The sequence below is a fragment of the Doryrhamphus excisus genome, chromosome 12 (assembly GCF_030265055.1).
Source record: "Doryrhamphus excisus isolate RoL2022-K1 chromosome 12, RoL_Dexc_1.0, whole genome shotgun sequence".
Taxonomy (NCBI): Eukaryota; Metazoa; Chordata; class Actinopteri; order Syngnathiformes; family Syngnathidae; genus Doryrhamphus; species Doryrhamphus excisus.
Genome location: NC_080477.1, coordinates 13,385,858 through 13,412,845, shown reverse-complemented (window position 1 = coordinate 13,412,845; position 26,988 = coordinate 13,385,858). Strand labels below are relative to the sequence as shown.

The 26,988-nt window shown below is 40.1% G+C and overlaps 4 protein-coding genes across 4 annotated transcripts; 1 reads left to right on the top strand and 3 right to left on the bottom strand.

The window, feature by feature from the left end:
• Window positions 1–292: 292 nt before the first annotated feature.
• Window positions 293–7,451, bottom strand: gas8 (growth arrest-specific 8). The gene is made up of 15 exons (XM_058089803.1): window positions 7,327–7,451; window positions 6,553–6,697; window positions 5,642–5,751; window positions 4,702–4,766; window positions 4,476–4,641; window positions 4,342–4,383; window positions 4,220–4,264; window positions 3,564–4,151; window positions 3,328–3,423; window positions 2,886–3,083; window positions 2,554–2,754; window positions 1,788–1,842; window positions 1,022–1,227; window positions 473–788; window positions 293–369 (listed from the first exon to the last, which is right to left on the bottom strand). The coding sequence occupies exons 8-14, from the start codon at window positions 3,564–3,566 to the stop codon at window positions 594–596; spliced, it is 954 nt and encodes a 317-aa protein (XP_057945786.1). The 5' UTR covers window positions 3,567–4,151; window positions 4,220–4,264; window positions 4,342–4,383; window positions 4,476–4,641; window positions 4,702–4,766; window positions 5,642–5,751; window positions 6,553–6,697; window positions 7,327–7,451; the 3' UTR covers window positions 293–369; window positions 473–593.
• Window positions 7,389–11,635, top strand: si:ch211-122f10.4 (cathepsin A-like). Its single transcript, XM_058089802.1, has 11 exons — window positions 7,389–7,693; window positions 8,139–8,250; window positions 8,325–8,462; window positions 8,544–8,699; window positions 9,182–9,273; window positions 9,634–9,718; window positions 9,807–9,953; window positions 10,007–10,152; window positions 10,880–11,042; window positions 11,108–11,197; window positions 11,263–11,635. Exons 1-11 carry the CDS (start codon window positions 7,524–7,526, stop codon window positions 11,344–11,346), a joined length of 1,383 nt encoding a protein of 460 aa, XP_057945785.1. The 5' UTR covers window positions 7,389–7,523; the 3' UTR covers window positions 11,347–11,635.
• A 57-nt stretch (window positions 11,636–11,692) lies between these two features.
• On the bottom strand, window positions 11,693–18,709 carry slc38a7 (solute carrier family 38 member 7). Its single transcript, XM_058089055.1, has 12 exons — window positions 18,548–18,709; window positions 17,533–17,977; window positions 17,294–17,347; window positions 16,788–16,932; window positions 15,942–16,086; window positions 15,042–15,140; window positions 14,882–14,939; window positions 14,694–14,808; window positions 14,464–14,611; window positions 13,965–14,164; window positions 13,829–13,880; window positions 11,693–12,867 (listed from the first exon to the last, which is right to left on the bottom strand). Exons 2-12 carry the CDS (start codon window positions 17,785–17,787, stop codon window positions 12,765–12,767), a joined length of 1,374 nt encoding a protein of 457 aa, XP_057945038.1. The 5' UTR covers window positions 17,788–17,977; window positions 18,548–18,709; the 3' UTR covers window positions 11,693–12,764.
• Window positions 18,710–19,492: 783 nt separating this feature from the next.
• Window positions 19,493–25,551, bottom strand: LOC131139380 (aspartate aminotransferase, mitochondrial). The gene is made up of 10 exons (XM_058088962.1): window positions 25,383–25,551; window positions 23,188–23,344; window positions 22,674–22,802; window positions 22,532–22,591; window positions 22,275–22,436; window positions 21,704–21,808; window positions 21,374–21,524; window positions 20,941–21,106; window positions 20,716–20,866; window positions 19,493–20,462 (listed from the first exon to the last, which is right to left on the bottom strand). The coding sequence occupies exons 1-10, from the start codon at window positions 25,463–25,465 to the stop codon at window positions 20,340–20,342; spliced, it is 1,287 nt and encodes a 428-aa protein (XP_057944945.1). The 5' UTR covers window positions 25,466–25,551; the 3' UTR covers window positions 19,493–20,339.
• Between the last annotated feature and the right edge of the window lie 1,437 nt (window positions 25,552–26,988).

Genomic DNA, 26,988 nt, shown 5'->3' with positions numbered 1-26,988 from the left:
ACACCAACCTTGGAAATCTGAGATATTTGATACTGTAAATCCTTAATAGACTTATTGCTGGAGTCAATCTCATCCTGTGAGAGGAAAAATATGAATATTAGTGTGATAGTGTGTGATAATAAAGTTTAGACAGTTTTACTGGTATGTTGATTACAGTACCTTCACTCTATTTGTGGCCTCACTCAGTGTGGTTTGGTCTACGTTGGAGACCAAGATCACAGAGGAGATCTTCACTTCTGTCACCTCTAAGTTGTCCCTCATGTCCTTCACTTTCTGCTCCAGCTTCATATTTTTGTCATCTGCTTCCTGCTGAAACCTCTCTACACTCTGAGTGAGGGCCTTGTGTAGCTGGTCTCGCTCCTGCTGAAGCTGGAAACATATTCAGCACAGTCCTGCAAGGTCACTGACTCATCAGACTGACCTTGAATGCAATATTTATGCAATATTTAGCTTTCTTTTGTTGTTGTTTTACCTTGCTAATGTTCTGCTGCAGTTGCTCTAATTTCTGTTTCTGATCACGCAGCTCTTTTGCTTTCCTCTTTTCAATGGGCTCCTGTTCAAAGCTGAAGATCAATCCACTGGAAACAACACGTCTATGAAACATCACATGCCCATACAAAACAAAACAGAACCTCTTTCCTTATGGGGTTCTTCATTTTTCTTTCAGCCTCAGCAATTTTCTCCTTGGTCTCTGATAGAAGCTTAGTGAGGTGCTTGTTTTCTGGTAGAACCCTGGCAAGATTCTTTTCCTTTTCCTTTTGTTTTGTCTTCATGTCTTCTATTTGATTCTATGAGACAAACCATGAGGATTAAAAGCTTCATTAGAATACAGGTAGATTGTTGATTGTTTATATGTGAATCAAATAGTATAGTATAGTTATTGTTGTATATTGTTATATATGCTTATGTAGAAACAGTTTGACACTTTTCAGTAGATGTTTTTAAGCACTGTCACCACATACTGTTAAATTAAACTTCACTTCACGTATTGTGTCATTTTGCTATACTCAGAGTACTTCACCTTCATTGACTCAGTGAGATTCAAATCCTGCTCCACGTTTGTATTGAGGAGCATGAGTGCGTCGCCAAATATTTTGGCATGGTCTCTGGTCACAGTGGTGATGTGACTGTTCCACTGATCCTCTCGCTCGCTCACTTCCTTCTTCCTCATGTTGTCCATCTCCTGTTGCAACAGCTCCAGCTTTTCCTTGTACTGGGCCTCTATTTCTAATCCCAATACACAAAATGATGAATAGGCATGAAAAAAGTAGTAGTTACTGCTTTTACTTTAGTATTATTGTGACTGATGCAGTTATTGTTATGTCATCCTTGTCTATGTAGTATTTTACTAGCCAACAACATGGCTCTGAGACCCGCTTTAATTGTTAGCAGTTGTAATGATATTAATAATTGTTATCACCATAACAGTATAGTTGTTTTCTCATCCCTTCCTCCATCCCCTTTCTCTACATAGTGTTTGCCTCCTGTTCTTCAGATCTGTCTACTTGCTGGAGGGAGCGCTCGTCCCGACAGACTCATCTCTCGCTTTCTCTCTACCGTCTGTCTATCAACTTCACTTTAACCGGTTGAGCCAGACCTGCCACCCTTCAGTGAGCCTTTGTTCTTCTGAGTTTTTCTTTGCGTCTGTCACCCAAGTGCTTGTTTATGTGGGGTTCAGTTGGTTTCCTTTCATTTATAAGCAGTGCGGTTCTAGACCTGCACGGTTTCAAGTGCCTCGAGTTAAGTTTTTATTCTGAATTGCACTATACTTGACATTCCATGTTTACCTGCCCGTTGATTCTCCAAGATTTTTTTAGTTTTAGAAACTTCTTCATTGTGTGCCTGTTGAGTTAGGACAGACATGCATGTTAGCATCCCTTGAATTATAAACTATTTCCCTAAAATAATACACTGCCCGGCCCAAAAAAGGTCACCATCTGCATTTATTGAGCAAATAGGTAGCAAATAGATTCTCCTATTGGATAGTTACTGCATGCATGATTATATGTATTTCAGTTAACATGTCATTAACAAGTTGTTTAACCCTTAAAGTATCTGTCCCATTCTGCCGTTTAATGATTTCTGTGAGGTTATATCATGTGAATGTTATTTTTGTCTTAATGTTGTCTTATTGCGTATGGGGAGTTGGAGCCGGGCAAACTTTTTGCCTTGCCAGCATTCATAAAAGTCTAAAAAGCACAATAATTCTGCATGAGTAAGGGTGAAAATCTAAAAAAAATTAGTGAGTAGCTTCTCATTTGGTAAAATGTCAAAGACTCATGCTGTGGTCATGGAAAACATCTAACATCATTGGAATCAGTTTCAGAACTGTCCAATGCATTTTTTTAAAGCGGAAGTACAGTGGGGAAATATGCAGTGGTTCGAATCTCCCATTAATTAGCAAAAGGACTAGAAAAAATAAAATTGACATTGCAGAAGCTTGTGCAAAAACTGTCACTCCAAATCTAATCAAAGCTAAAGGCGGTCCAGTCAAATATTTAGTGTGTGACATTATTTTGGCCAGGCAGTATGTTAACAAATTGCCCCCCCCACCTGCTCCAGGTCGCCAGCGAGGTATTCAATGTCAAGCTCATGTATGTCCAACCTGATGGCCGCCATCTTCCGGCGAAGCTCACTCTCCAGTCGGGCTTGTTCTTTTTGCATCGCCTCAGTGGATGTTTGACTGTCTGTTTTCAGCTCAGAGGTTGTGTTGTGGTGCTCACACAGCAGGTGCTTCATCTTCTGCTTATACACCTGCCACAAAAAGATGCATTGATGAATTGAACAATATTTTTATTATTGGAGTTGTAGTTTGCCGTGGCATAAAACTGTATGTTCGGCAACTATTACTCTGCAAGGCCGTTTTTTTTGGATGATGTTCCTACCTTGATTTCTACCAGGTGGCGGCCCTCATCCTCCTCTATCTTCTTCTCGATGTTTCTAAGTTGAGCAACAGCCTCCTCCAGATGCTTCTTTGTCACATCCCAAAAAGAGTGGATCTTATCCCGCTCGAGCTGAAAGTAGTTCCTCTCTTCACGCTCTGTGTCTAGCTCTTCTCGCAGAACCATGATGTGCTCTATCATCTGGCAATTAGAAACTTTTATATTCTCATCATGTCACATATACATTACTACTTTATTGGAATAATCTGGGAAGATGCAGCATTTTATTATTTTGGCTTTAGTTTGCAGTCAAGTACAACTGCACCATGGTTTCATACTTTATGTACAATTGTGTAACATGCAGATCAGTTTGGTTACCTTATTAGAACTACTTGTGTTACTTGTCACCACAATAAAGTTCATATGAACATTAGGAGAGTCTAACCTGTTCCTTGGACAGCTCCTCCTTGGTGAGGCCATCTATGAGTGCAGCAGACTTCACCTTGGCTGACATTTTACCCGAGCCCTTCTTTTTAGGAGGCTGGACAAAGTTAGCATGTTAATCAGACATTGAGTTAGCTCCCAGTTTTACGTCCGTTCAGCTGATACAGCACATTTAACAAGCTGATTGTCACATTTGTTATTCTTATTAAAAAAACAGGGATATATGAACATGCTCACCATTGTTTAGATGTAGGTTGGAGATACCAGGAAGCCCAATACAAATCACCCCCAACCTTATGCAAACACTTGTTGCCGTAGCGACATGAACAAGCAGCTCCCTGGTTGACTATTTTTTGGTGTAGCTTTCCAAACCGCCAGTAGAGGGCAGTAGATGCTCCTTCGTAGAAACATGACCATGCCCGATTTGTAAGGGAAATCATTATTTGGGGTTATTATTAATATTCAATAAATTGATTATTACAGTAACATATGTTAGTGGTAGTTAAATTACTTTAAATATTTCAGACTCTGATAAGCTGAGGGAAATGAATAATTGTATGATTGTTGTTTGATATTGTATGATATTGATTATTATTATTGTTTGGATGAGGTGGAGACAATATTATGAAAATCTTTATTAGTTATATCAAATAAACAACTATTTAAAACAACATATGGGTACACAATTCAACATAAAATACTTTGGGAGTCTGATCATAACAGTCAAAGGTCAATAACTCAGCCCAATACTTCACTGAGGTCGTCCGTCCAGATTAGACACAATTCCAATTGGGGGCAGAAAGACACGAAGGAAGGGAGACAAAACTGAGGAGGACAAGAGGCTCATTAAGACCAAAACGAAATAAGCAAATAAGCATGATAAGAGCACTTACCTTCACATTTAATGAGCTCTGCTATTAGATCAGCACTCACAATTTCTACAGAAATGCAACAATTAAAGAAATTGTAACACTAATTTTAACAGATTTTAACAAGATATAAAATGTGCAAATACCTTTCTTAGGCACTTGAAAGTCCACTGTTTGTTTTGATAAGCCTTGCATTGGAAATAAGAGGGTATAATAATCATGTACAATACTGTTAAAACCATAATACAGTAGCTGAAGATCGTGTGTGTGTCTGTCTCACTTGATGTGGACATGACCAACTTTGCTCGATGTAAAATGTCATCAGGCGGTGGTAAGGACAGCACAAGAGGGATGGCGCTGACAGAGCTTTTGTTAAGAAGTACGACATCGATGGGGCTGATGACGCTTTTTATATGGATCTGATACTTTGCTGGGCTGTTTTGTACCTGAATGAAATAACATGTAAACACCAGAGTCATCACAACACAAGACTGTGGAACACTTACTGCTTTAGGTATGGGAACGTCCATGTGTGTGCCTGGAGGTGCTTGTACTGCCAACAATGTGTTGCCTGAGAGCAGAAGAAGATTACACAAAATAGTTTTCAATATGGCGTGGTTTGCACGTCAGTCTCACGGCCCTGATGCTTTGGACCATCTCAGATCGTGTTTGTTTATATGTGCCCTTTGATTGACCTGTGACCCTAACGAGGCTAAGCAGTATAGAAAATGAATGAATAAATGTTTTCAATTTCAGCGAAATAACAACTAAAAAAATATGACATATTTCTTAGCTGTTTACAGTTGCTTGAGGACTTATTGCTTCATTAAGCACCAGGATCTTCAAATTGACTTCATAACACAGCCTGTTTGCTAACTTGCGCAACCTATTTTGCAGCTTGTGTCATGGCTGTGCCTCTCTAGTTCACTTGTGTATGTGTGACAGGAAAAAAAGCTGTGACTCTCTAAGGGAGATGTCGTTTGGTGTCAACTGTTGTTTTGCCGACCTGGAATATAAGACGATTCTTTTTTCTAGGAAGAAATATATTTGGGTCAATATGGTAATCTGTTATTGGGGTTGAGCCTTTGTATTCATAAATCAAAAGCTAATTTAAATAACTGCAAAGTCATCATGAATGCTTGCATGGTGGAATAAACATGAATTACCACTGAAGCAGTCGCCGATATCATCATAGTTCACATAGGTGAGAGTGAGGCTGAATTAGGGTACATTTCAAAACCCAGTTTGAGTATAAAAAGGTAATGAAAAAACAAAAAGTACAATCTTCCATAAATCCTCTCCTTGCTGTAAGCTTGTGTGATTATGAAGAGAATAGTCACCAAATGCGTTAAGTAATGTTACAAAGGATATAAAAGTATATATAAGTATAGAATGTATTACTAAATGAACTGTTTTTCAAAATGAACCTTTCTGATGCTAACTTACATCCACTTTACCATGTTCTTGGATGTTTTCATGATGAGGCCGATGCCTTTGAGCACGTTTGTGATGTCATAGATTCGCCTTTTCTGTTCCACAGCAAACAGTCTACCAGCCTGTAAGAATGGAGGAAACAAACACTTTGTTAGATCGCTGGTTATTGTCTCAAAAGAAAAAAACTATTCCATAAATAACACTACAAACCTCAAGGGCCTCATCCATTTGAATTTGCCAAAGTTAACCCAAAACATAAAATGAATCAAACATGGAACCTATCCCAGCTGTCTTTGGGCGAGAGGCGGGGTACACCCTGGACTGGTTGCCAGCCAATCACAGGGCACATTTAGACAAACAACCATTCACACTCACATTCATACCTATGGACAATTTGGAGTCGCCAATTAACCTAGCATGTTTTTGGAATGTGGGAGGAGAAAACCCACGCATGCACAGGGAGAACATGCAAACTCCACACAGAGATGGCCGAGGGTGGAATTGAACCTTGGTTTCCTAGCTGTGAGGTCTGCGTGCTAACCACTCGACCACCGTGCCGCCCCCTTTCTTCCATTTTTAGTTCAATTTAAGTTGCACTTTGGAGTCATAAATTAAGCGAGCATGCATGTTTTTGGAATGTGGGAGGAAACCGGAGTACCCGGAGAAAACCCACGCATGCACGGGGAGAACATGCAAACTCCACAGAGATGCTCGAGGGTGGGATCGAATTCGGGTCTCCTAGCTGTTTGGCCTCCAGCCCAGCTCACCATACTCTCCAATCTATTTTATATTGCATCAATTCACAATGTACTTGAAACTTCATTATGTTGTATTGCACATTGTAAAAGTTCAACCAACAGTGTTTGCAAAAATCTATAAATATAATCATAACATTCATATGAATTATTAAATATATGACATACTTGCCGAAGGTCCAGTTCGTCCCCTTCTGCTTTTTGCAGCAATCTTGTAAACTGCCTGGTGATCCTGTGGAGGCCGCTCAGATCAATTACATCTAGCTTTGGAGAATCTTCCTCAGGGCTCTGTGGAATACTTTCACAATCCATGCTGCTTTGCCAAAGAGGGACACAAACAGACTCTGCTTGATTGAGCTGAGTAGTGCCTACTTAATAAAACTTACTTTTAAATGTTCCTACAACAACTTGTTGATTATGTTTATTTCATCAATAGATTTCAGTAAATATATAAATAATTTTATTTTAATAAAAACTATGGCTAAGTTTGGGATCACTTGTGAATTATTTTGTTTTCCAAACAAGAACTAGTTTGATCAACACACTATTATTCTATTATCATTATTGTAACGCGGGTGCTGTTAGAACATTATTATGAAAGGATTGTACCGGAAATTCATATCTTCCATGTAACATTTCCACTCTAATAACACATTTTAGTAGCCAAAAGCGCCCCAACAGCAATTGTGATGTGGTTTGCTTCAAGTAAATTCTTTCTTGGGTAGTGGATAAACAACGGGAATAAACTAACTCTTTATTTCGACGAGGATAGAAGCTGATGTTGTTACAGTCAAAAGCGGCGAGCATCAAAGCTAGCAGGTCCTGTACTCGAAGAAAGTTCTACTACACGTCGAAGGCGGTTAGACGGGTTTAAATGTATAGTTTCATCCGTAGTGTTCTCTTAAACTAATTAGACAAACTTCACTGACATGTATAGCTTACCTGCAGTATGCTTTCTACTTTCTAACCCTTCAAGATAAAAGCACTACATGACGTTAGCACTATGGTCACGTGACGGTCAGGGCAATCACATGACGTTTATGAGGAAGTCACAAGCTACAGTATAAAATAACTCTCCTTTGGCTCGCAAACGCACTGAGTTTCATGCGGTTTCGGTGCCTTGTCGGTGAGTTTTTAAGATGTTAGCCGCTGGCCGCTATTTAGCTTTGTTTGCCGCGTTGCAGCTCGGCTCTTGGGCTCACTATGCTCCCGACGAGGTGATCCATCTACCCGGTATGACGTTCAAACCCAGTTACCGTCAGTGGTCGGGACACTTGCAGGCACGACCTGGCAAGTTTTTACACTACTGGTAAGGAACAACTACAAGTTAAGTATGCACATGGTTTAGTTAAGGTGTGCATGTGGAAATTCTTAGCAAGAAATGTGTATTTTTTGTAGAATCTTGCAACACAAGTGTGTGCGTATTATTCTTCTAATAATGTGTAGTGTACTAGGACATGGTGAATGAAGTACACTCAGATGCTTGTTTGAAGTCGCAAACACGTCAGGACATGCCACAAAAACTGAAAAAATAGCAGTATGGTCAGGTCATGAGAACATGTCTAATTAGCACTGAGGAGTCGATAAGATAAGTAATCAGGCTCCAGACCCTTGATGACCACCTGGAAGGAAAACCTGCTATTCCTGAGTATGACACATCTGCTCTAGAGGCATATTTACATGGTACACAGGAACTCCTGGTATGTTGATCACAGTGCCATTTAAATATTTTAATGGTATCTGATCTTGTGTAGGTTTGTGACCTCCCAGAGAGACCCAGTCAAAGACCCGCTGGTGCTGTGGCTAAACGGAGGCCCAGGCTGCAGCTCGCTGGATGGATTCCTATCAGAGAATGGACCCTTCCATGTGAGGATACTTCATGTGTGCAGAAGTTGTGCCAAAATGTATTTAACGTGACATGATTGTTGATGACCCCTCAGGTAAAAGATGACGGAGCCACTTTGTATGAGAACATTTTCAGCTGGAACAGGATCGCTAATGTGCTCTATTTAGAATCTCCTGCAGGGGTTGGATACTCCTACTCCAATGATGGCAACTACACCACTGATGATGATCAGGCGAGTTTAGGAACTTGTTGACACTTGGCAGGAAATTAAAAAAAAAAACATCCCTTTACATCTCATGTTGCTATGTGTTAGGTCGCTGAGGACAATTACAAAGCACTGCAGAGTTTTTTTGCCAAATTCCCAAGCTTCACTCGAAATGACTTCTTCATCTTTGGAGAAAGTTATGGCGGAATTTATACACCAACCCTCAGCATGCGTGTCGCTTCGGAAAGTAACATCAACTTTAAGGTGAGATTTTTTTTTCCATCAATCCTAGAGTCTAGAAACTGAAATTTCATGTCCTAAGAGATATTACTTTCTTATGTACCATATAGACCCAAATATAATACAGTGTATTCTCCCTAAACAGTTCTATACATGCAAACCAAAGGTGTCACCCAACAATATCTTTCCAAGTGAGTCAGAGCTTTTCTTCCTGTCACTCACGCCCGTTGTAGAGTGAGTGAGGAAGGAGAGCGAGCAAGAGAGAACAAACCACGGAGTAGGAATTATGATGCCAATTTTAAGATAATGGTCATCAAATAACTGTATAGCAGAAATAAGATATCCTTTTATTATTGCCATGTTGTTGAAATCATTATTTAAAAAAAAATTTTGATTTTTCATTTTTAAAGTGTTTTTCAGAGCAGGAGTCGTGTCATATGTGGGTCGATACAGTATTTGTGTATGCTGGAAGACTCCCTATCAAATTTGTTGTTTGTTTTTTTTAGGGTTTTGCAGTGGGAAATGGTCTTAGCAGCTATGCACTCAATGACCAGACGTTAATATATTTTGGTTACTACCATGGCCTTTTTGGAGAAGAGTAAGTTGGCTTTTAATGTATCAGAAATGTATGTAGTATTCCAATGTCAATCTCTGCAATGAACTGTATTATGTTATATTGAGAGTTCTTTGCATTAGTTTTTGTTTACATGCCACTTGTGTAGCTCAATAAGGTCCACAAAATATTAGCAACAGCTCTCTGCATGATGCAGTACAGTTATACACCACTTCAATCGAAAATGTATTGTTAAATTAATACCAATCTGACCGTGATCAGGTCAATCTTTGCAAATGCAGAATGTTGGCTACATCATCTGTTTCTAATGTTGTGGCTGATCACATCCATAACTCGAGAATTACTGGAGAAAGATGTTATGTTGAAGTTGTTTCTCATGTGCAGCTTGTGGCGTGATTTAAACCAATATTGCTGTGAGAATCAAAGGTGCGACTTCTACAACTCCACTTCAGAGAAATGTCTGATTCTGGTACGACTCTTTTATGTCTAAATATAGTATGTTGCCATTTGGTTTGATGACTAAAATCCTCTTATGCTCTCCTTCTAATCTCTTTCAGGTGAATGTTGCCTTTAAAATTGTGTATAATAGTGGTCTTAATGAATATGCACTTTACTTGAATTGCGAAGGACGCCGGGGGTTTCACAAGGGCTACGAGAGGGCCATGAGTCACTTGTTCAAAGGCTACAGAAAACGATTCACAGAGGTGAGTTAATCATACAAGATAAGTTGTATAGAAAATGACGGAAATCTTTGCAGATTTCAGGTGCACAGCCGTTCTCTATTTCTCTGGAAGAGGTACCCCCCTGCATCAACAGCACAGCTCAAGCCAACTGGCTCAACAGAGGTGATGTGAGGAAAGCTTTGCATATTCCTGACACGCTGCCACCATGGGACCTGTGCAGGTAAATGACAGCAGTGATGCTCGGCATGTTTAGTCGGCGCTTTGTATTGAGTTGTGGACTCCTATCTAGCAGCTACACATGATAACATTCTCCAGCTTCCAGTATCTGCAGTGTTTCCATGGACTTCCTGCTTTCCACCCAAATTGTCTGTTTAATTTACATGTCGGATGAAAATGCAACCTTCTATTTTCCTGACTGACTGATTGTAGAGCTCCATGCTTTGCTTTAAGATGTGTAGCGAAGCCTGCTATTGTACAAAGCTGTCCTCTGTCGTGCTAGTGGTCATATGCATTGGGCAGGTTCATCTTAGCGGGACAGGGGTGGTGTGTCATATCCACGAGGAAGGAGTTTCTTCATGAAAACCCTGAACTTTAAATGCGCCTTTTTCAACAGGTGGTTGGCTTCAATAATTTAAGGGTTGTATTTTACATATATTACATTGCAGATCATTTTTGTTTAGATTTAGTTTTATTTAATTGTAATAACTGTTTTTATTGTATTATGTTTGAAATTTTATTTTTTGAACCCCAGGAAGAATAGTCTTCACTGCAGTGAGGACTAAAGGGGATTTGTAATAAACAATAAACAGTGGAGCAAACCATTGAGATAAATTCGGGGCATATGTTACTATGTTAAAAGGTCCACTTTAGCAGGCCTTTTTAACTATACCCACTTGTGTTTTGCCCAGGGACTGTATTATTAACATCTATAATTTTCTTGTCTTTAGTGACTCTGTCGGACAGAATTACACCAACCTGTACCCATCAGTGAAGGACATGTATTTGAAACTGCTTTCTTGGGGCCTCAGAGCGCTTGTCTACAACGGGGACACAGACATGGCATGCAACTTTCTTGGAGATCAATGGTTTGTGGAAGACCTCGGCATGAAGGTAAATTGTGTAATTGTGTAAAAGGTACATATCTTCCCAGCTAAAATCAAACGAATTGTTCCCAGGCCACAACAAAGTACCAACCCTGGCACTATGACAGCCAGGTAGCAGGTTTCTACCAGCAGTATGGAAACATCACCTTCCTAACAGTCAAGGTACGCCAGGTCTAGCATGTCACTGCATGGTTGTTACGATACTGATTTTTTTTTTACATATCCAGGGTGCAGGTCACATGGTTCCACAGTGGGCACCAGGTCCAGCCCTTCATATGTTCCAGTCCTTCATAACAAATCACTCCTATTAACCCTTGCTTGTTGGCAATGTGCTTTGATAAACATGCAGTCAATTCAGGGATTTTGAGGGGAAAAGGTATGTTGGTTGTGCAGCATTTGAGCTTTGTTCATGTTGGACATATTTCAAATCATACATAAGCTACATTGTACTTTTTAGTGTCATTGTCTGAATCCTGATGAAAATGTATTATACACATCAGTTTGCACTTTTCAGTCATGTAAAGGGACTCGGAAGCTGGATTCAATAAAATTCTATCTTTAACAAATATTGTTGCATTCTAATAAAATCATCCCTATGTTTACTCGCATGCACTGGCAGTTTCAAGCTGAACGATAACACAGTAAATAAGAACAAGATAAATGCAGCTATTTATTCATATCTTCCAATAAACAGCAGACTGCAGCACCAAAAAGAGAAATCATAAAGCATTTGATACAAATGTTTAAAATTCAAGCCATAAAAACATAGTACTCGTGGTTTCCCTTTAGAAAAGTTCTGTGATTTTAAAATAAAAACATTCCTGTCCCTTGTCAGACCCTTGATAAAACCTGAAATATTGCTTTAAAAGATAGAATTTGATTATCTACTGTAGTGTTAAAAGTCGCGGCCACTGGAGCTCAAGACAAAAACCTTCCCACTGTTTTACTGGTTTGAGCCTTCACACTACATTCAATTGTTCATCAAGATGGATTGTTGTACACGGTCTAGTGGAGTAGTGGATACTTAAATGCTAGGATTTTGTATACAGTCACAGTAACATTGCTAAATCAATTTTGGTCTCACATTCTGCACCATGTCGGTGCTCCTTGTCCTGCATAGCACCTCAGCTCTACACAGCGTCAAGTTAGCGGTCCTGCAAATTACTGTTAATGTCACTGGGTATTTGGAAAGCAGATTCAAGCATTTCAGGCAAATGTTACCAAGTCAAAACGTGAAAAGGTGCATGTAACTCCGTTTGGACCTCAATGAGATTGAGTAATAGGTCACATACTGCACATGTTCTTTAAGGATAAACATCCACCATGACATGCAATGTACCAATTTGTGCAATTCCATTATAAAAATCTATTTGATTGTATGGTCTTCAATACAAAGTCCATTTAGGATTGATTCCCCCGAACAAAATTACAGCGGAAGTCACTGAGGAATGACTGCATTCACAAACCTGTTTCAGCTGCAGGTTAAAACCAACATTTTAAAATAAACATGCAATTTAAACATGATAGCAAAACGCACAAGTGTCTGAGGTTGACTTGGTATGCTGGGGTGTCTTTGCTCGACTCCTGGTTTTAAAGTACAGATGTGCAATGTGGAGGTCTGGCTTGATTTAAAAGGACTTGTCATGCAAGAGAAGCTTTGTAGTTGATGATCGCAGCACTGGATAGTCACAACAGTGACATCTGCAGGCTTGGAGAGAAACTAATCCTTTTAGCTGGCGACATCCTGATAGATGGAGTTAGTCGTAGTGAGGCCAAAGATGAACGCTCCGAGCGTAACCATAATGACGGCGAACACCACCTGTCCATGCCAGCTGGGGATGAAACACCGGTCAGACCTACTTGAGTTCATTCATTCACTTTTCATCTATACAGAGTATCAATGTGTCTATGTCATATCAATTCTATGTTCAATTGGCTGCAAAGTTGTCGGGTGTGTGGTCTACAAAAAATAAAATAACCACCAGTGTCTCTAATTAGAGCCAGGTCAAACACAAAAATAATTTAAACTTGTTAGTCATTTACTGTGTTCTAGTTCATTTAATTATAATAACCCATTCATTTCTGCACCAAACTCATGCATGCCTTTATGAACCTTCAACTGTTCAAAGTTCAAATTAGCTTTAATTGTAGTGTTTTTGTACACTATGAAGACAATTAAAGGGGACCTATTTTGCTTTTTCCACTTTTCTGACCTATAAATGTAGTTAGAATGTTGTATTCTTGTGTTAAAATGATGCCAAAGTTTCAGATAATGGGGTTTGCGCATTTGGAAGTGAGCCCTAAAATACGTTTTGGATGGCTCAAAACGCTCGGTTTCCAAAGGCATGTTGAAACTGCCCCTTTGTGATGTCACAGAGGGGCGGATTTCCTTATATGGTTGATAGTTAGAAGGCACTTTGGGGCGTGTGACCAATCACAGCGGAGTGGGCGTGCCCGGAGGCAGGTCGTGGTTGGAATAAATTAAAACAGACCGTTTTGGCAGGATGCACTAATCAAAGGAAATACAGATGGAATAGGTGCAGATTCTGCAAAATCTAAAAAGTTGTCTGTGCGGGTTAGTGCGGGTTTATCCAAATAGTGTCCATTCAGTGACCAACACTGCTATTTTTGATCCGCTGTATGGTGGAGCCTATCCCAGCTGATTTATTATTATACACATAATCTACAATACCAAGTCCTGAGTGGTTGAATTCAACGAAGCATATTACTATGTACACTATATCATTGTTGACCACAGTAATAAAAAAAAAAGAATACATTTAAAATGCTCACCTGGTAGTTCGACGATCTGTCTCTGACAATTTGACTTGCATCAAACACAAACCTGTCAAACAGAACATAAATTGAACATTACTGTATGCCATTTAAGTGGCACAGACTTTTTTTAAACACAAGGAAGTCATGATACCTGGAAAGACGAAGATAAAGCAGGCCGCCAATCCTCCAATTAGCGAGATGACGCGGCCGATGTCGGGGATGAAGAGCGCGAGAACGAGAGTGATGATAAACCACAGGAGCGTCTGCAGGATCCTCCGCCTCTGTTCGCGCCGCACACACACCTCCACCTGCTCGCCTTGCATGCGCAACCACAGGCCCTCAATAACAGCTCTGCAAGATATTAGTGCATGAAATGATGAAGAAACAACATACAGAGGAAAATATGAGTACTGTACTATTACTGCTACCTTACTAGTGTATTTTGAGCACCTAATGTCATTTATAGTACATAGAAACGACTCTAAGTATGATTTACTGCAGTTCTACACCACTTACAATTATGCTGAAACACAATAGCAAACAGTGACAGAAATATACTGATAGTGTTGTTAGAGATCTTGATTTGTCTGTTATCATTCAGATCATGTATCCTGAATAGCTAGCCTTCAAATAGAGGTGTATGTCCTTACCTGCCACAGAAATGTAAAATAGGGTATGAAGTGACCACGCAGACCACAATGAATGCCCTGGCGATGGCCACAGCAATGTCATCAGAAGGATATGACATCAGTACATCCTGGCTGACAACAGAGCCAAATGTCAGGAAGCCACAGACACCTGACCAAAGGGAAAAAAAAACAATATTGGGTGTACAGTATCAATACTTGTGTTATTTTGGACTCAAGACTCAAAATTGTACCTGTCCCTGTGTAAACAAAGAGGCAGATAATCATGCTGAAAGTGACGACAAGTCCCCAAGGTTTGATGGCTTTCTTGCTCATGCTGTTGAACACGGGCACACAACTTACATGGCACTAGAAGGAAGAGGACTGGTTAAAAAATATATCCTTTAAAATCATTTTAATGATCTTGAATGTATTCAGTTACCTGGAAACCAAAGCATATGGTTGGCATTGCATTGAAAACTGCAGTCCATGACGCAGAACTGAAAAAACACAGTGATAATGTAGGAATAAATCAAAAGATGTCAACAGTTTTCGATCATTTATCAAAATGGCACATGGAAGAAGTTGTGTGGCGCCCTCACCTGGTGGGAAAAACACCTGGCATGACTTCTTTATCAGGCCAGATGTATTTTATAATCACCACTGTGGTAACGTACCAGGTTCCCATCACACTCAGAGCACTGCAAAAAGAGAGGGATACAGTTGGGATTCACCAATAAGTGGCTAGTTAAAGACGTAATAGCAACAAGAGGCCAAATCATTTCGATCAGTAGGAAATTTTACATCTTAACACCTCCTAATTGAAGAAATTTCAGAATATAAATTTTTTTAAAAATCACAAAAAAATGCCAGACCAGGGTTCAATTCCACCCTCAGCCATCTCAGTGTGGAGTTTGCATGTTCTCCCCGTGCATGCGTGGGTTTTCTCCGGGTACTCCGGTTTCCTCCCACATTCCAAAAACATGCTAGGTTAATTGGCGACTCCAAATTGTCCATAGGTATGAATGTGAGTGTGAATGGTTGTTTGTCTATATGTGCCCTGTGATTGGCTGGCGACCAGTCCAGGGTGTACCCCGCCTCTCACCCCGAAGACAGCTGGGATAGGCTCCAGCACCCCTGCGACCCTCGTGAGGAAAAAGCGGTAGAAAATGAATGAATTAATGAAAAAAATATTTACAAAATGTCCTTAGTATTTGATAAATATGTTTTTAAAAAATCTAGTAATTCCTGGAAGTAGAATTTGGTGCAGGTCTGCACAATTGGTTCAATTACCACTCCTCCACAGTCTCATTGAAATTATCACAGGTTTTTGTGTAGCAGCAAACAAAGCTCATCAAACATAACTTCTAGCAACATAATGCATTTAATTGTGAGTGCTTTCATTTTTAATATGAAATACTACAATATTTTAAAAAAAAATGTATGCGATGATGAGTACATAACCTTCTAAGCTGAGGTAAGCAGTTTATGAGGTGAGATACCTGGCATATTTCTGGAATCCAATCTCTTTGGGGATGGACAAAGGGAGAATGACCAGGACTGCGGTGACAACGATGGTAAACTTGCGGTCGGTGAACCAGTGATTGCTGACTGCATCATCCCCTTCATGAGCCATCACAGCAATCACTGTGACAACAAAAAAAAGACACGGTGAGAAGGTAAAACGACTTAAAAAAGGCCATGGAAGACCACAGTCTAATGCCAGACCCGGGCAAGGAGACAAATTTCGTCGTTGTCAGCATGTTGGCACACAGCGCTGCATGACATGGTCACATGAGCAACATAAATACGGTGCTAAAAAGCTGAGTACTAACAAACTATGTGCTCTTTTTCCTCATCAGCGAAGGCACCAGCTTTGACTTCCTGTTTTGACACACTTGAGGAAAAGTAAATAAAAGCAGGATGTGGGAATCCAAGAAAAGTTCAGTCATTTCTAACATTGCTGAAACAATCAACATATTTTTATTTGTTGCTCCACCACCAGTGTCACTGTACTTTGACAGTCTCTGGAACTTTATTGGATGGTTTTAGTGCTGCCGTTATGAAAATCACATGATTCATTCTTTGTCATCCTGATGTCAGGATTGAGATGCTTCATGATGGGATTAAAAATGTGAGCTGTGAGCCAAACCAGCAGGACTTCTTCACTATACAGCAGGCTGCCCACTTATCGTCAATATGGAGATATGTTCAGTCAAGTGACCAGATTGGCTGTCACCTCACTTCTATTCTAACCAGTATGGCAGACTGCATTCAAAAAGGCCAACTGTCACAGAATTTAATATTTGTAAGGAGCAACTGATGCACAACTATAGTCATCTACTTACAGCGGTCAAGCTGGTCTCCAATTACGATGAAGAAAGCGATGCAAGTGCCAAAGGTGTAAATGGCGATGGCGACTTCACATAAGACCCCTGTGACTTTTCCACAAGTGGCTCGAACGACCTCCTGATAGGTGCTCTCGTTGCTGACCTGAGGAATCCAAAGCAAACTGTAATGCAGCTTCATTGGAGATACATTTAACAACACTTTTAATATACTATGTGGTTGTAGATTGCGGTGGTATGGAATTTATGATATAGATCTTGTTTAGGACCTTAATAAATGTTGCACCTAATGTTGTGGCCGTTGTCATAGCAACAACTCATTCACAATTAACATACTAGACCAAACATGACAAATATGAGTCAATGTGTCATTGCGGAAGTGAAAGTCTGTGTTTTTATTGCACAATACCTTACTACTAATGATGGGGGGGGAGGGAGTATATGTGAAGATGTGAGGTTGATATCGGAAAAAAAGGGGATACAGTGTGTGTGAAGGTGTCACTAACCTGGGAGCAGTAGCCTAAAATGACCAGCCCGCTAATAATGAAGATCAGCATAAACTGAAAAAGAAAAAGCAAGGAGAAAAACAGTTGAGAATGCATTATCACAATATTGCTAGTTCTGATTATTTGTTAAAATTCAAAAGAGGTAGAAATGTATAGTGCAAAATTAGATTAAACTGTTAATTTAAGACAATACTGAACATCCTATGCAGTTGCATAAGTACAATTAAGGTGGGCCTCACCATTTGAAGCATCACTCCTGCCGTGACTCCTCCAGCCATATTGAAGGCTGCTGGGAAGTTGAGCAGACCTGCACCCAGAGCTGCGTTCACCACGATGAAAACGGCTCCCCAGGACGACACTCCCCTGCTCTGCCTCATCTCCGACTCAAGATGCTGTACAGAGTCCACGCTGGGGCTCTGCAAGAGCCAGGCTCGCTCTCCTGAATCATTACTGCCGACTGCTCCCCAGTCCTCAATATCAGTGTTGATTGCCATGAACTAACTAGAAGTAGTTTGGGTCGCAGAGTCCTGTGCACCCCAGAAGTGTAGTCCCCAACTCTGTGATCCAGGTTCAAGAAAAACTATGTGGATTGACAAATAAATCCCTAGTGTCCAAAAGAGTGTAAAAGTAGTCAATACTACTGTTGTAATTACTATTAGTGAGCTGGTGGATCCATTTGGTAATCTGGAATGAAAGCATTTATACATGTAAACTTGGATATCATTAATTTTCAAGTTGAATTTCCAATTTTACGCAGCGGTACCTAATATTATATTAAATAAAACCTGCTAAACTCCCTCCTCATTAATATGCTGATGTACTGCAAACACATTATTACAAAACCTCAAAGCGGGGAAACAAACACCCCATGTCTTTACAATAAACTGAATCAATACAAATTAGTCCTTGATATTAAATGGAAAAAAGGCAGAAATTGTGAGTAGATGTTACCTACACAAACTAGTGGATAATGTGGATCTCCAGTGAGGTCAGCAGAAGTGGAAGTGAAGCTAACATACAGGGGACGTGATGATGGCTACACTCATTACAGACAAGGTGGACCGAAACTCAATCAAAGCGTTATATGCTAATTAAAAATACACAGCCAATCTCATTACCGTAACAATATAGAGCTGTCAGGGCACTCAACCCTTTGTTTTTCAATCAGTCCTGGTTGTTTAGCTACATTAGCTACATTGTCAAACACGCCAGTACTATACGTTCAATCATCGAAAAATAACACACAATACTTACAGTGTTTATCTTCACCAATGTGGGCCATCTTCGGCGACACGAAGATGATAAAATACAGATTTTTTCAATAGCTCAGTCATTCAGAAAAGACAAAAAGGAAGAGTTGCAACCGAAGCAGCGCGTTACTGTGTGATTGTAACATTCGCGAACGAGTCTAGTCTTTTGAACGGCTCTTCTGTATAAACGATGAGAACCGACTCCCAGTTGCATATAAAAACAACTCGTGCTTATATGCTTTCCTTGTCAGCACCTGTGTGTCCCATGAGTCTGACCCTTCAGGTGAACGACCGATGTGGTATTTTGTAAAAAGAAAAACTATATTATGTACAAATTGTATTGTGTGGATAAATTGTTGTTTTGCATAAGTTATCTGTAGCCTGTAAACTATCTGTAGTTTAAATTGTGCCGCAAAGTTATATTGCTCGCAGTGTCAAAGCATTGGTATATGGCACCACCCCATGTAATATTCAGAATAAAAAAAATAATTATAATCAATTTCTCAAAATAATTCTGATCGGTAGATTTTCCGACCAAAGCCTTGGTAACGATACCTCGGTTGGCTTGTGAAAAAAATACAGTAATAGATATAACGAGCCAGTCTTTTGAACAGCTCTATGAAATGAACGTCTCCTCGAGATCCGACTCCCTTGAAAGAGCCATGAATGGTGTCTCTATTGTTTTGAGAGCCTGATAAGGCTGAATGTCACGTGACAAAAGCTCACGTGACTGTCGCATTGTGGGTATTGTAGTCCTTTGTCTATACTTGTTCATCTTTACCCGCAAATAACCAATTTCTGCGTAGAATCACATAAACACTGATTCATTTCGAATTACAAATACATTACTTACAAATAAGTACAATTGAGTCCACTATTGTAATGACTCTATTCATTTTGCAAGTAATTTCATTAGCTTCTTCTCCACAATAACGAATATTAGAACAGAAACTCTTGAATGATTTATTGTAGTTTTGTGATGCACATGACCAATGTTTAAGTATGCAGAATACAGAGGCAAAAGATGACATTCAAAAAATATCATCCGCATTCCCAGATGACACCTGAAAGCCCCCCAAGTGGCTGAACCAATATTAAATACAAAGTCCTTGTTGCTGAAATAATCCTGCATAAAGAAGTGAATGGACTGAATAAACATTATGTTGGTAAATCATTCACTTCTTATATCCATTATGTACTGAGCTCAATACGTATTTTTGGCTTGCCTGACTTATGTGGTTTACCGCGTAGAAATAAACTGAGAAACTGCTGTTCCACCAACAACTTAAGTCCATTTGATTCAATTGTGAATACTACTAAGATACAGATCAAGTACATTCCAAAACAATGACAATAAGAGTATTGAGTGATTGATTAGTTCATTTTGTGAACTAATCAAGTTTCTCAGTGCCAATTTTGAACTTAAATAGTGCTTTCTTTGAATAAAGTGCTTCCACCCTAAAAGACAACATTTACACTTGCTTCTATTTCACACAGCCAATCAGCTCACTTGTCATGTTACCCTGAAGAACAGCAGCCAAGTTTGTTTCATACAATAAGAAAAGACAAGATATCTGTCAGCTGTACATATTTAACAATTTAGCAGGGGGATCACATTATTGTTATTATTTTGGGGAAAAACAAAATAAGTAAACCATTTTAACAGCAACAAGTTGGACAGTAGGCAATGTCTAACCATACACTAGAAGTGAAATGTGGAGAAATGGATAGAGAGTGATATATCAACCCTCCTTTATCCTCGCTAATTGAATGTTGTTCTCCCAGCAGGAGCCAGTCTACTTTGAGACAGCATGGATGGCCTCCGCCAAGTATCCCACGTTCCCGGAGGACACGCCTGCCATGGAGATCCTGCCATCCTTGGTCATGTACACAGAAAACTCTTTCGTCAGGCGCTCAACCTGCAAGAGGAAAAAAAAAATAATAATAATAATAATGATAGGACAAGAACCGAAATTAAACCTGAAACCAGGAAAATACAACAATATGGAGATTTGTGAATAATACAAGCATATTGAAGAGTCAAATTGTACGTAGAGTATGAAAAATGTGTACATGCCACACCAACATTGAAAGTACTCTGCTCTCACGTCCCCCCCTGACAGTTCACCGTGTCGCCGCCCCCCTCTCACTATTTGAGAAGCACTTGTGTACCTGTTCAGGCTTCAGGCCTGTAAAGCAGAACATGCCAATCTGGTCGATGACATGCTGCCAGTTGTGGGAGGAGCCATGCTTTTTCAGGCCAGCCACGAGCTGTTCTCTCATCTTGATAATGCGATTGGCCATCCCATGGACCTCCTCCAGCCTGCCACACAAACAGGAACAAATGTACTTTTGGCATATGCCATTATTTCTACACAGTAATCTAGCAATCTTTACCAAAGTGATCGCAGGTCTGGGGTGTTAAGAATCGTTGTGGCAATTCTTGCACCATTCATTGGTGGGTTGGAGTAAATGGGTCTGATGAGGATCTTCAGTTGAGACTCCACCCTCTTTGCCTCCTCATTGTCTTTACACACCACAGTAAAGCCCCCCACACGCTCACCTGTAAAAAAGGACAAAATATGAAGAAGAACTCCCGTCACTGCTGCTGCTTTCAGTATGAAACCACACATTTAATAAGGACCATGTTAACTGACAAAACCTGGCCACTAGGTGGTGCTAAAGACTTAATCAGTCACCCCTTGTCCCAATGTGGCTGTCTGTTAGCCTTTATTTAAAAAAAACTATTAATAAATTATAATTTATGTTAGTTTGTAACCTAAACTTAAATGTGTTTTGGTAAAACCTGCAATAGTGTATTGAGACTGACCATAGAGACCCATGTTTTTCGCAAAGGACTGGGACAGAAGGATGTTGTGGCCCTGCTCAAGGAAGTAGCGCACAGCCCAGGCATCACGATCTATGTCTCCACTGGCGAAGCCCTGGTACGCCATGTCAAAGAACACCAGCAAGTTGCGTTTCTGAAAAGCGGGGATAAAAAAAAAAAAAAAAGGGTCCAGGACAGGACAAACACAAGTCAATAAACATGAACGGTGTCCTTATCTACAACGCCTTTGGAACCATCACAAAGGCTGATAGTGAGATACGTGTGCAGACATTTAATGTATGATTTCAAACTACAGAGCAAGCGAGTATGCACCTTCACAATGTCAGATATTTCCTTCCACTGCTCAGGCCTGGGGTCCACACCGGTGGGGTTGTGGGCACAAGCATGCAGCAGGATCACGCTTTGCTCTGGGATTTTCTGTGACAATACAATGAAAGAAGGATCAAGTATCCAGAGTAGTTTATGCACATTAAGCTATACTGCAATATGTAATGCAAGTTATCTAAAAAGTGCCATATTTAACATTTTGGCTCAACAAAAGTCAAGACCAATTAATGGAAGATGCCTTGCTGACCCTGATAAACCAACACTTTTATTGCAAATTGAAGCTTGCACATCAGTGAACATCTTACTATGACCCTGACTTAGAAATATTTATGGTCCAAAGGGGAAACTAGGAAATAATGCCAGACGATGGGCATTCTAAATGAGACGATATAGCACACTGTATGTATACTATACAATTTTTACACCGTAAGCATATATCATCAAACATCCCTAAAATAAATCTCCAAATATAACTCAATTATTTAGCTCCAGGATAGACCATGAAATCATACGGTTGACTACTAACTCTTAAAAATAACTAATCCTTGTGTCTTACGGAAATGTCCTCCAGAGCTCCACTGAAATCAAAGCCGCATGTAGAAGGATCGTAGTAGCGGTAAGCTTTGAGCTGCATGCCAGCATCTCTGAAGATGGGTGTGTGGTTGCCCCAGGAAGGTTTTGGCAGGTACACATCACGGGAACCGCCATGGAAACGAGACTGTACCAGAAAAAAATGAATGACATGAAAATCCAGCCCTACTTGTACTTTAGAGTTTGTTTGGCATAACCTAGCTAAACACACAGGTGCATTACCAGAAAGTTAGCTCCAATGCGCAAAGATCCAGTTCCTGAGATTGTCTGGACAGTGATGTTCTGTTGGGAGATGACCAGTTTGAAAATGTAATGACCATATACAAATTTTGTTTGCATTTAATTAACATGTCCAATAACTTACCCTGCCACTCTTCAAGACCTCATTATCAGCACCAAGAGCAAGCTGGGCACAAGCCTTGGTAAAATCTCCCAAACCGCCAATGGGAAGATATTCCTTATCCAGCTGTTTTGATGCAATCAAAGCCTCTGCCTGAAGAAAACAATAGAGAGACTTTACATAGACATACTGTACCTTAATCTATGGAATACACTACCGTTTATGGAGGGATGGGTACAGAAATCTGTACTTTTACAGGCACAGACTCGCATAAAATCAAAAAGGTACCATGTTTTGGTACCTATACACCAATCTCATGGGAGTGTTGCTTTTAACAGCATTCAGTCCAAAAGCAATGAAAATGAAGCCAAAGTCAGGAGGCAATGTCGACACCCACAAGAATACAAATTAAAGCTACAGAAGCTAAAATATGTCATATTTTTAAAATATATTAATACAATAAATGTCAGCTTGTACCAAAAAAGTACCGGAAATTGCTAGTGAGGGAGCACTATCATGCATTTACGTGCAGCATTACCTTGCGAACACAGCTGAGAACAAAAGGTTTGCCCTGGTCATCTCTGTAGGCTCCGACTCCCAGGTTCATCTTCTTGGGGTTGGTGTCCCTCTTGAAGGCCTCGGTCACCCCCAGGATGGGATCGGGGGGACCCATCTGCACTCCACTCCACCATGAGCTGCAAAGATGCAAGGGAAAAAAATTACACCCATCATGCACAAGATCACTAACATGAACTTAAAACCTGCCATCTCTTAAAAAGGGGAACTGCAGTTTTGGGGAATTTTGCCCATCATTCACAATCATTATGTGAAACATGAACACATAGTATTTATTTCCCTTTTCTGTGCATTATAACACCAGAAAATGAGTTAATAAGAGCTAGCTAACAATGCAATGCAACACTGTTGGTGTTTGAGTGGTTTATTTGCAAGAGCTATAGTGTTAAAATAGGTATTTCCCATGACATCCCTTGTTAGCTAGCTCATATTAACTCATTTTCTCGTGATAGAATGCACAGAAAAGAGAAAGAAATATGCGTTCATGTTACACATGACGATTGTTACTCTGTAGTTCCCCTTTAAGCCTTTCATGGCCTCATGTCACACTGGTCATGCTAATACAATATAATAGCAGTGTGACTGTATCACCATGTGAACCTAATACTTGAGCTTAACTGATCATGTGCACTTAGGAGGCCGTGCTGATGTAGAAACTACTTGTGAAAATACTAATTCAATTATAGAAAAAATCTAGATAGATACAGAGATAGATAAATAGAAAAAAAATTAAAAATCTAATTATTTACCATTGCATTTTCATGATTGTGAACTGCAATTAATGTTGAAAGAAACAGCTTTTTTAATGCAAATACTGTGCATAAATTACATTTGGTCGTCATTGCATGTTGCCACTGATATATTGTCTCAGGTTTCTTCTGCTTTGTAAACCCTCTTAACTTTGCTGCTAAAATTAGGACTGAAATCCCTGCAAAGGGCAACTCCAGTCTCCAGTCACTTTCAAATAATTATAATAATCAGCCAAATCAGCAAGACTTGTGCATTAAAGGGTGTGCACATTCCAAATACTAGCTGTAACTGCATCAAGTACTTTGGTGACACATTCTCACATCCCGATGGGAAAATAATTCCTAAACACTGACGTCAAGAGATCAATTGCAGTTCATCACATTCAACCTTTGAACAAATGAACTACAACTTTTGAAAACATTAGCCAAGCTATCAGGGATCAATAGACCAAAGGCTGAGCCAAGCTTACTGCCGCAGTCATGTGCATCATCTCTATACATAATATATCTTAACATACCAGTGTTGGCACCCAACTAAAGAAAAAATATCACATAATCAAACTAGAAGGGTGAGGTTCAAGTATAAGAGAAGACACGCCCACAGAACCCAGAATGCAAGCAAAAACAACTCAATTTTAACTGGAAGAACTTACAATTCAGTGCTAACAAATAGTATTTAATCTATACACTAAATATGCAGAGGCGATTTGACCTCCAAATATAGGTCGAAGCCAAAAGGGCATGACTGCTACAATTCAGTACTACGCCGTTGCAAATCAACCAATCAACGAACCGATAGTGAAGTAAAATAGCCAATCAGGTTACGCTAATTCGCCCACTACGAGAAGTCGCTTGGCTCAAATGACATGCAGAGTGTCTTCACGAAAACCAAAACACCCCTTACGATAGATTAATCTCCAATAGAGCGTAATAATGGACAAAACAATTTAGTTTGTTGCATCACGTTTCCAGCACTGATCGAAAAGCTACCGTAATGTAGCAATGCTGCTTAATCCTCTAACCCTGCGTACCAGCTGAACTGAAAGTGGCGTTGATTCCAACGTGACTTTCTTTATCAGCAAGTTTTGACAATACTGACATCATATCGATTACTGCAAAAACTGCCACAACAGGTGGATGTGATATTCATGCTGGCCGTGAAATGAAGCCTAAATGGGCCACGCTTGATGCAAAGAAGCTGACAGTTCAGACGAGAAGGCCTGCCGTACCCTATGACCCCTGTCTGCTTTAGCTTGCTGGCTAGCATTAGCGTTGCTATTCTAGTATACGAGCTTGTAAAGCTAGTAAGAATCATTAAGTACCGCATTTACAAGCATTTACGGCAAAGACTAGCATTAGTGAGACATACACGGCTAAAGTAGCATTTCAATACAATATCGCTTTTTACCTGTTACGGGCGGATAGAACCCCTAGAGATGGGGTGATGTTACCCAGACAGAAGAACACCTTGTTGGACTTGAGCAGGGCCATCTTGTTCAGGGAGTCGAGCCTAGCAGGATGTGGACGGATGAAGGACAGTCACGGCCACAGTTTAGACGCTCGGAGGACGTGATGACGTAACGTGCCACGCAAACATGCATTTATTGCCACGTTTATTATAAGAAATATTTAGTAAAAACATGGCATAACAATTTGGATGTTGACTATTTTCCCCTAAACATATGGGCGTCGACAGCAAATGTATAAAAAAAGGTTTATAGCATTACTGTATTATAGCATGCGATATCACCATTCTACCGCTAGAGGTCGTTATCACACTGGATACATTTCATACAGTTTAAATAGCTACAGTAGCTGTTGCACACGGAAGTTGGTTAGGTGGCGCCACTTCCATATAGCACCATTGTAAGCAGATGGGCTTTGAATGTTTAAAATGTTGACAATGTGGGATCTGAACTATAGACAGTACACCACAGTACACTACAGTACAGTGATGAAAACTGTTCTATAGTGACTTTTACTCCTCAGGCAGCTCCATCTTTATCCCCCTCAATGCATCTGGTCTCTTCACTCTTTAATGTGCGGTCATTGATATTCTTGTAAACGTTTCTTCCTGTTCTACCTACCAGAGTTAGCATATAAGCTTGGTTGGTAAACAACCTGAAGCCCACTTCGATAAAGTGATTTTTGATGAACCGCCTCTTCAGCATTCAGTATTTTATATCAACACAAAAAACATTAACCAAGAAGAGTTTGCAGCTGTGGAATGGGCAGATTACGCATTTCCAGCATGCTTTGCTGCACTAAAGATGATGGCTTTTGAGTTTGACACATATGTCGCTTGTTGCTTGAACTCATTCCACTTTTATGCTAACATTCTTCCTTCAAACACTCTCTTCAGTTTCTCCACCAATGTGATTATTTGTGGCTTGCAGCTCCTGTCGGGGGCTGCACACCTTGGACAACTGTTAAAAGTCTGCATAATGTGACTTGGACTCATCTTATGCAATGTCATCATCTGTCTTCAAATGAATCAGGGTAGGTCCTTTTGCTACTACTTCCACTTTTCCATGAAAACCTTCTAAAAGATAATCAGAGGTATTTGATGTTGGACCCGTGAGAAGGCCTGCAAGCTCAGCATCTCTGTTCTACTTCACCCAAACATGAAGTTTATCCACACCAAACTCATCCAAGCATGCCTTTAGTGTATAGTGAGAACCTGAGAATCTGTTGTGTGTTCTTGTAAGTTCACAACCATATGTGTTCTTTGTTTTGTCCATAGAGAGTATGTGTGCGTGTGTGTCTGTGCGTGCGTGTGTGTGTGTGAGTACCAGAGGAAATCTCATCTGTTTGTTTCGCCCCCTCGTCTCATCACTCTCACTGCGCGTTCCTGATGTGTGTGAAGGAATCAGAGCGGATATAACGCTCCTTCCTTGTTGTCAGCAGTTAACAGCTTTGGCTACACTGCGTTGTGTCATCCCCCTCCACAAACCCCCACATTTGTGTTTGTGTGTGCATTTGTACAACCCAGAACATTTAAAAGAACAAGGGTG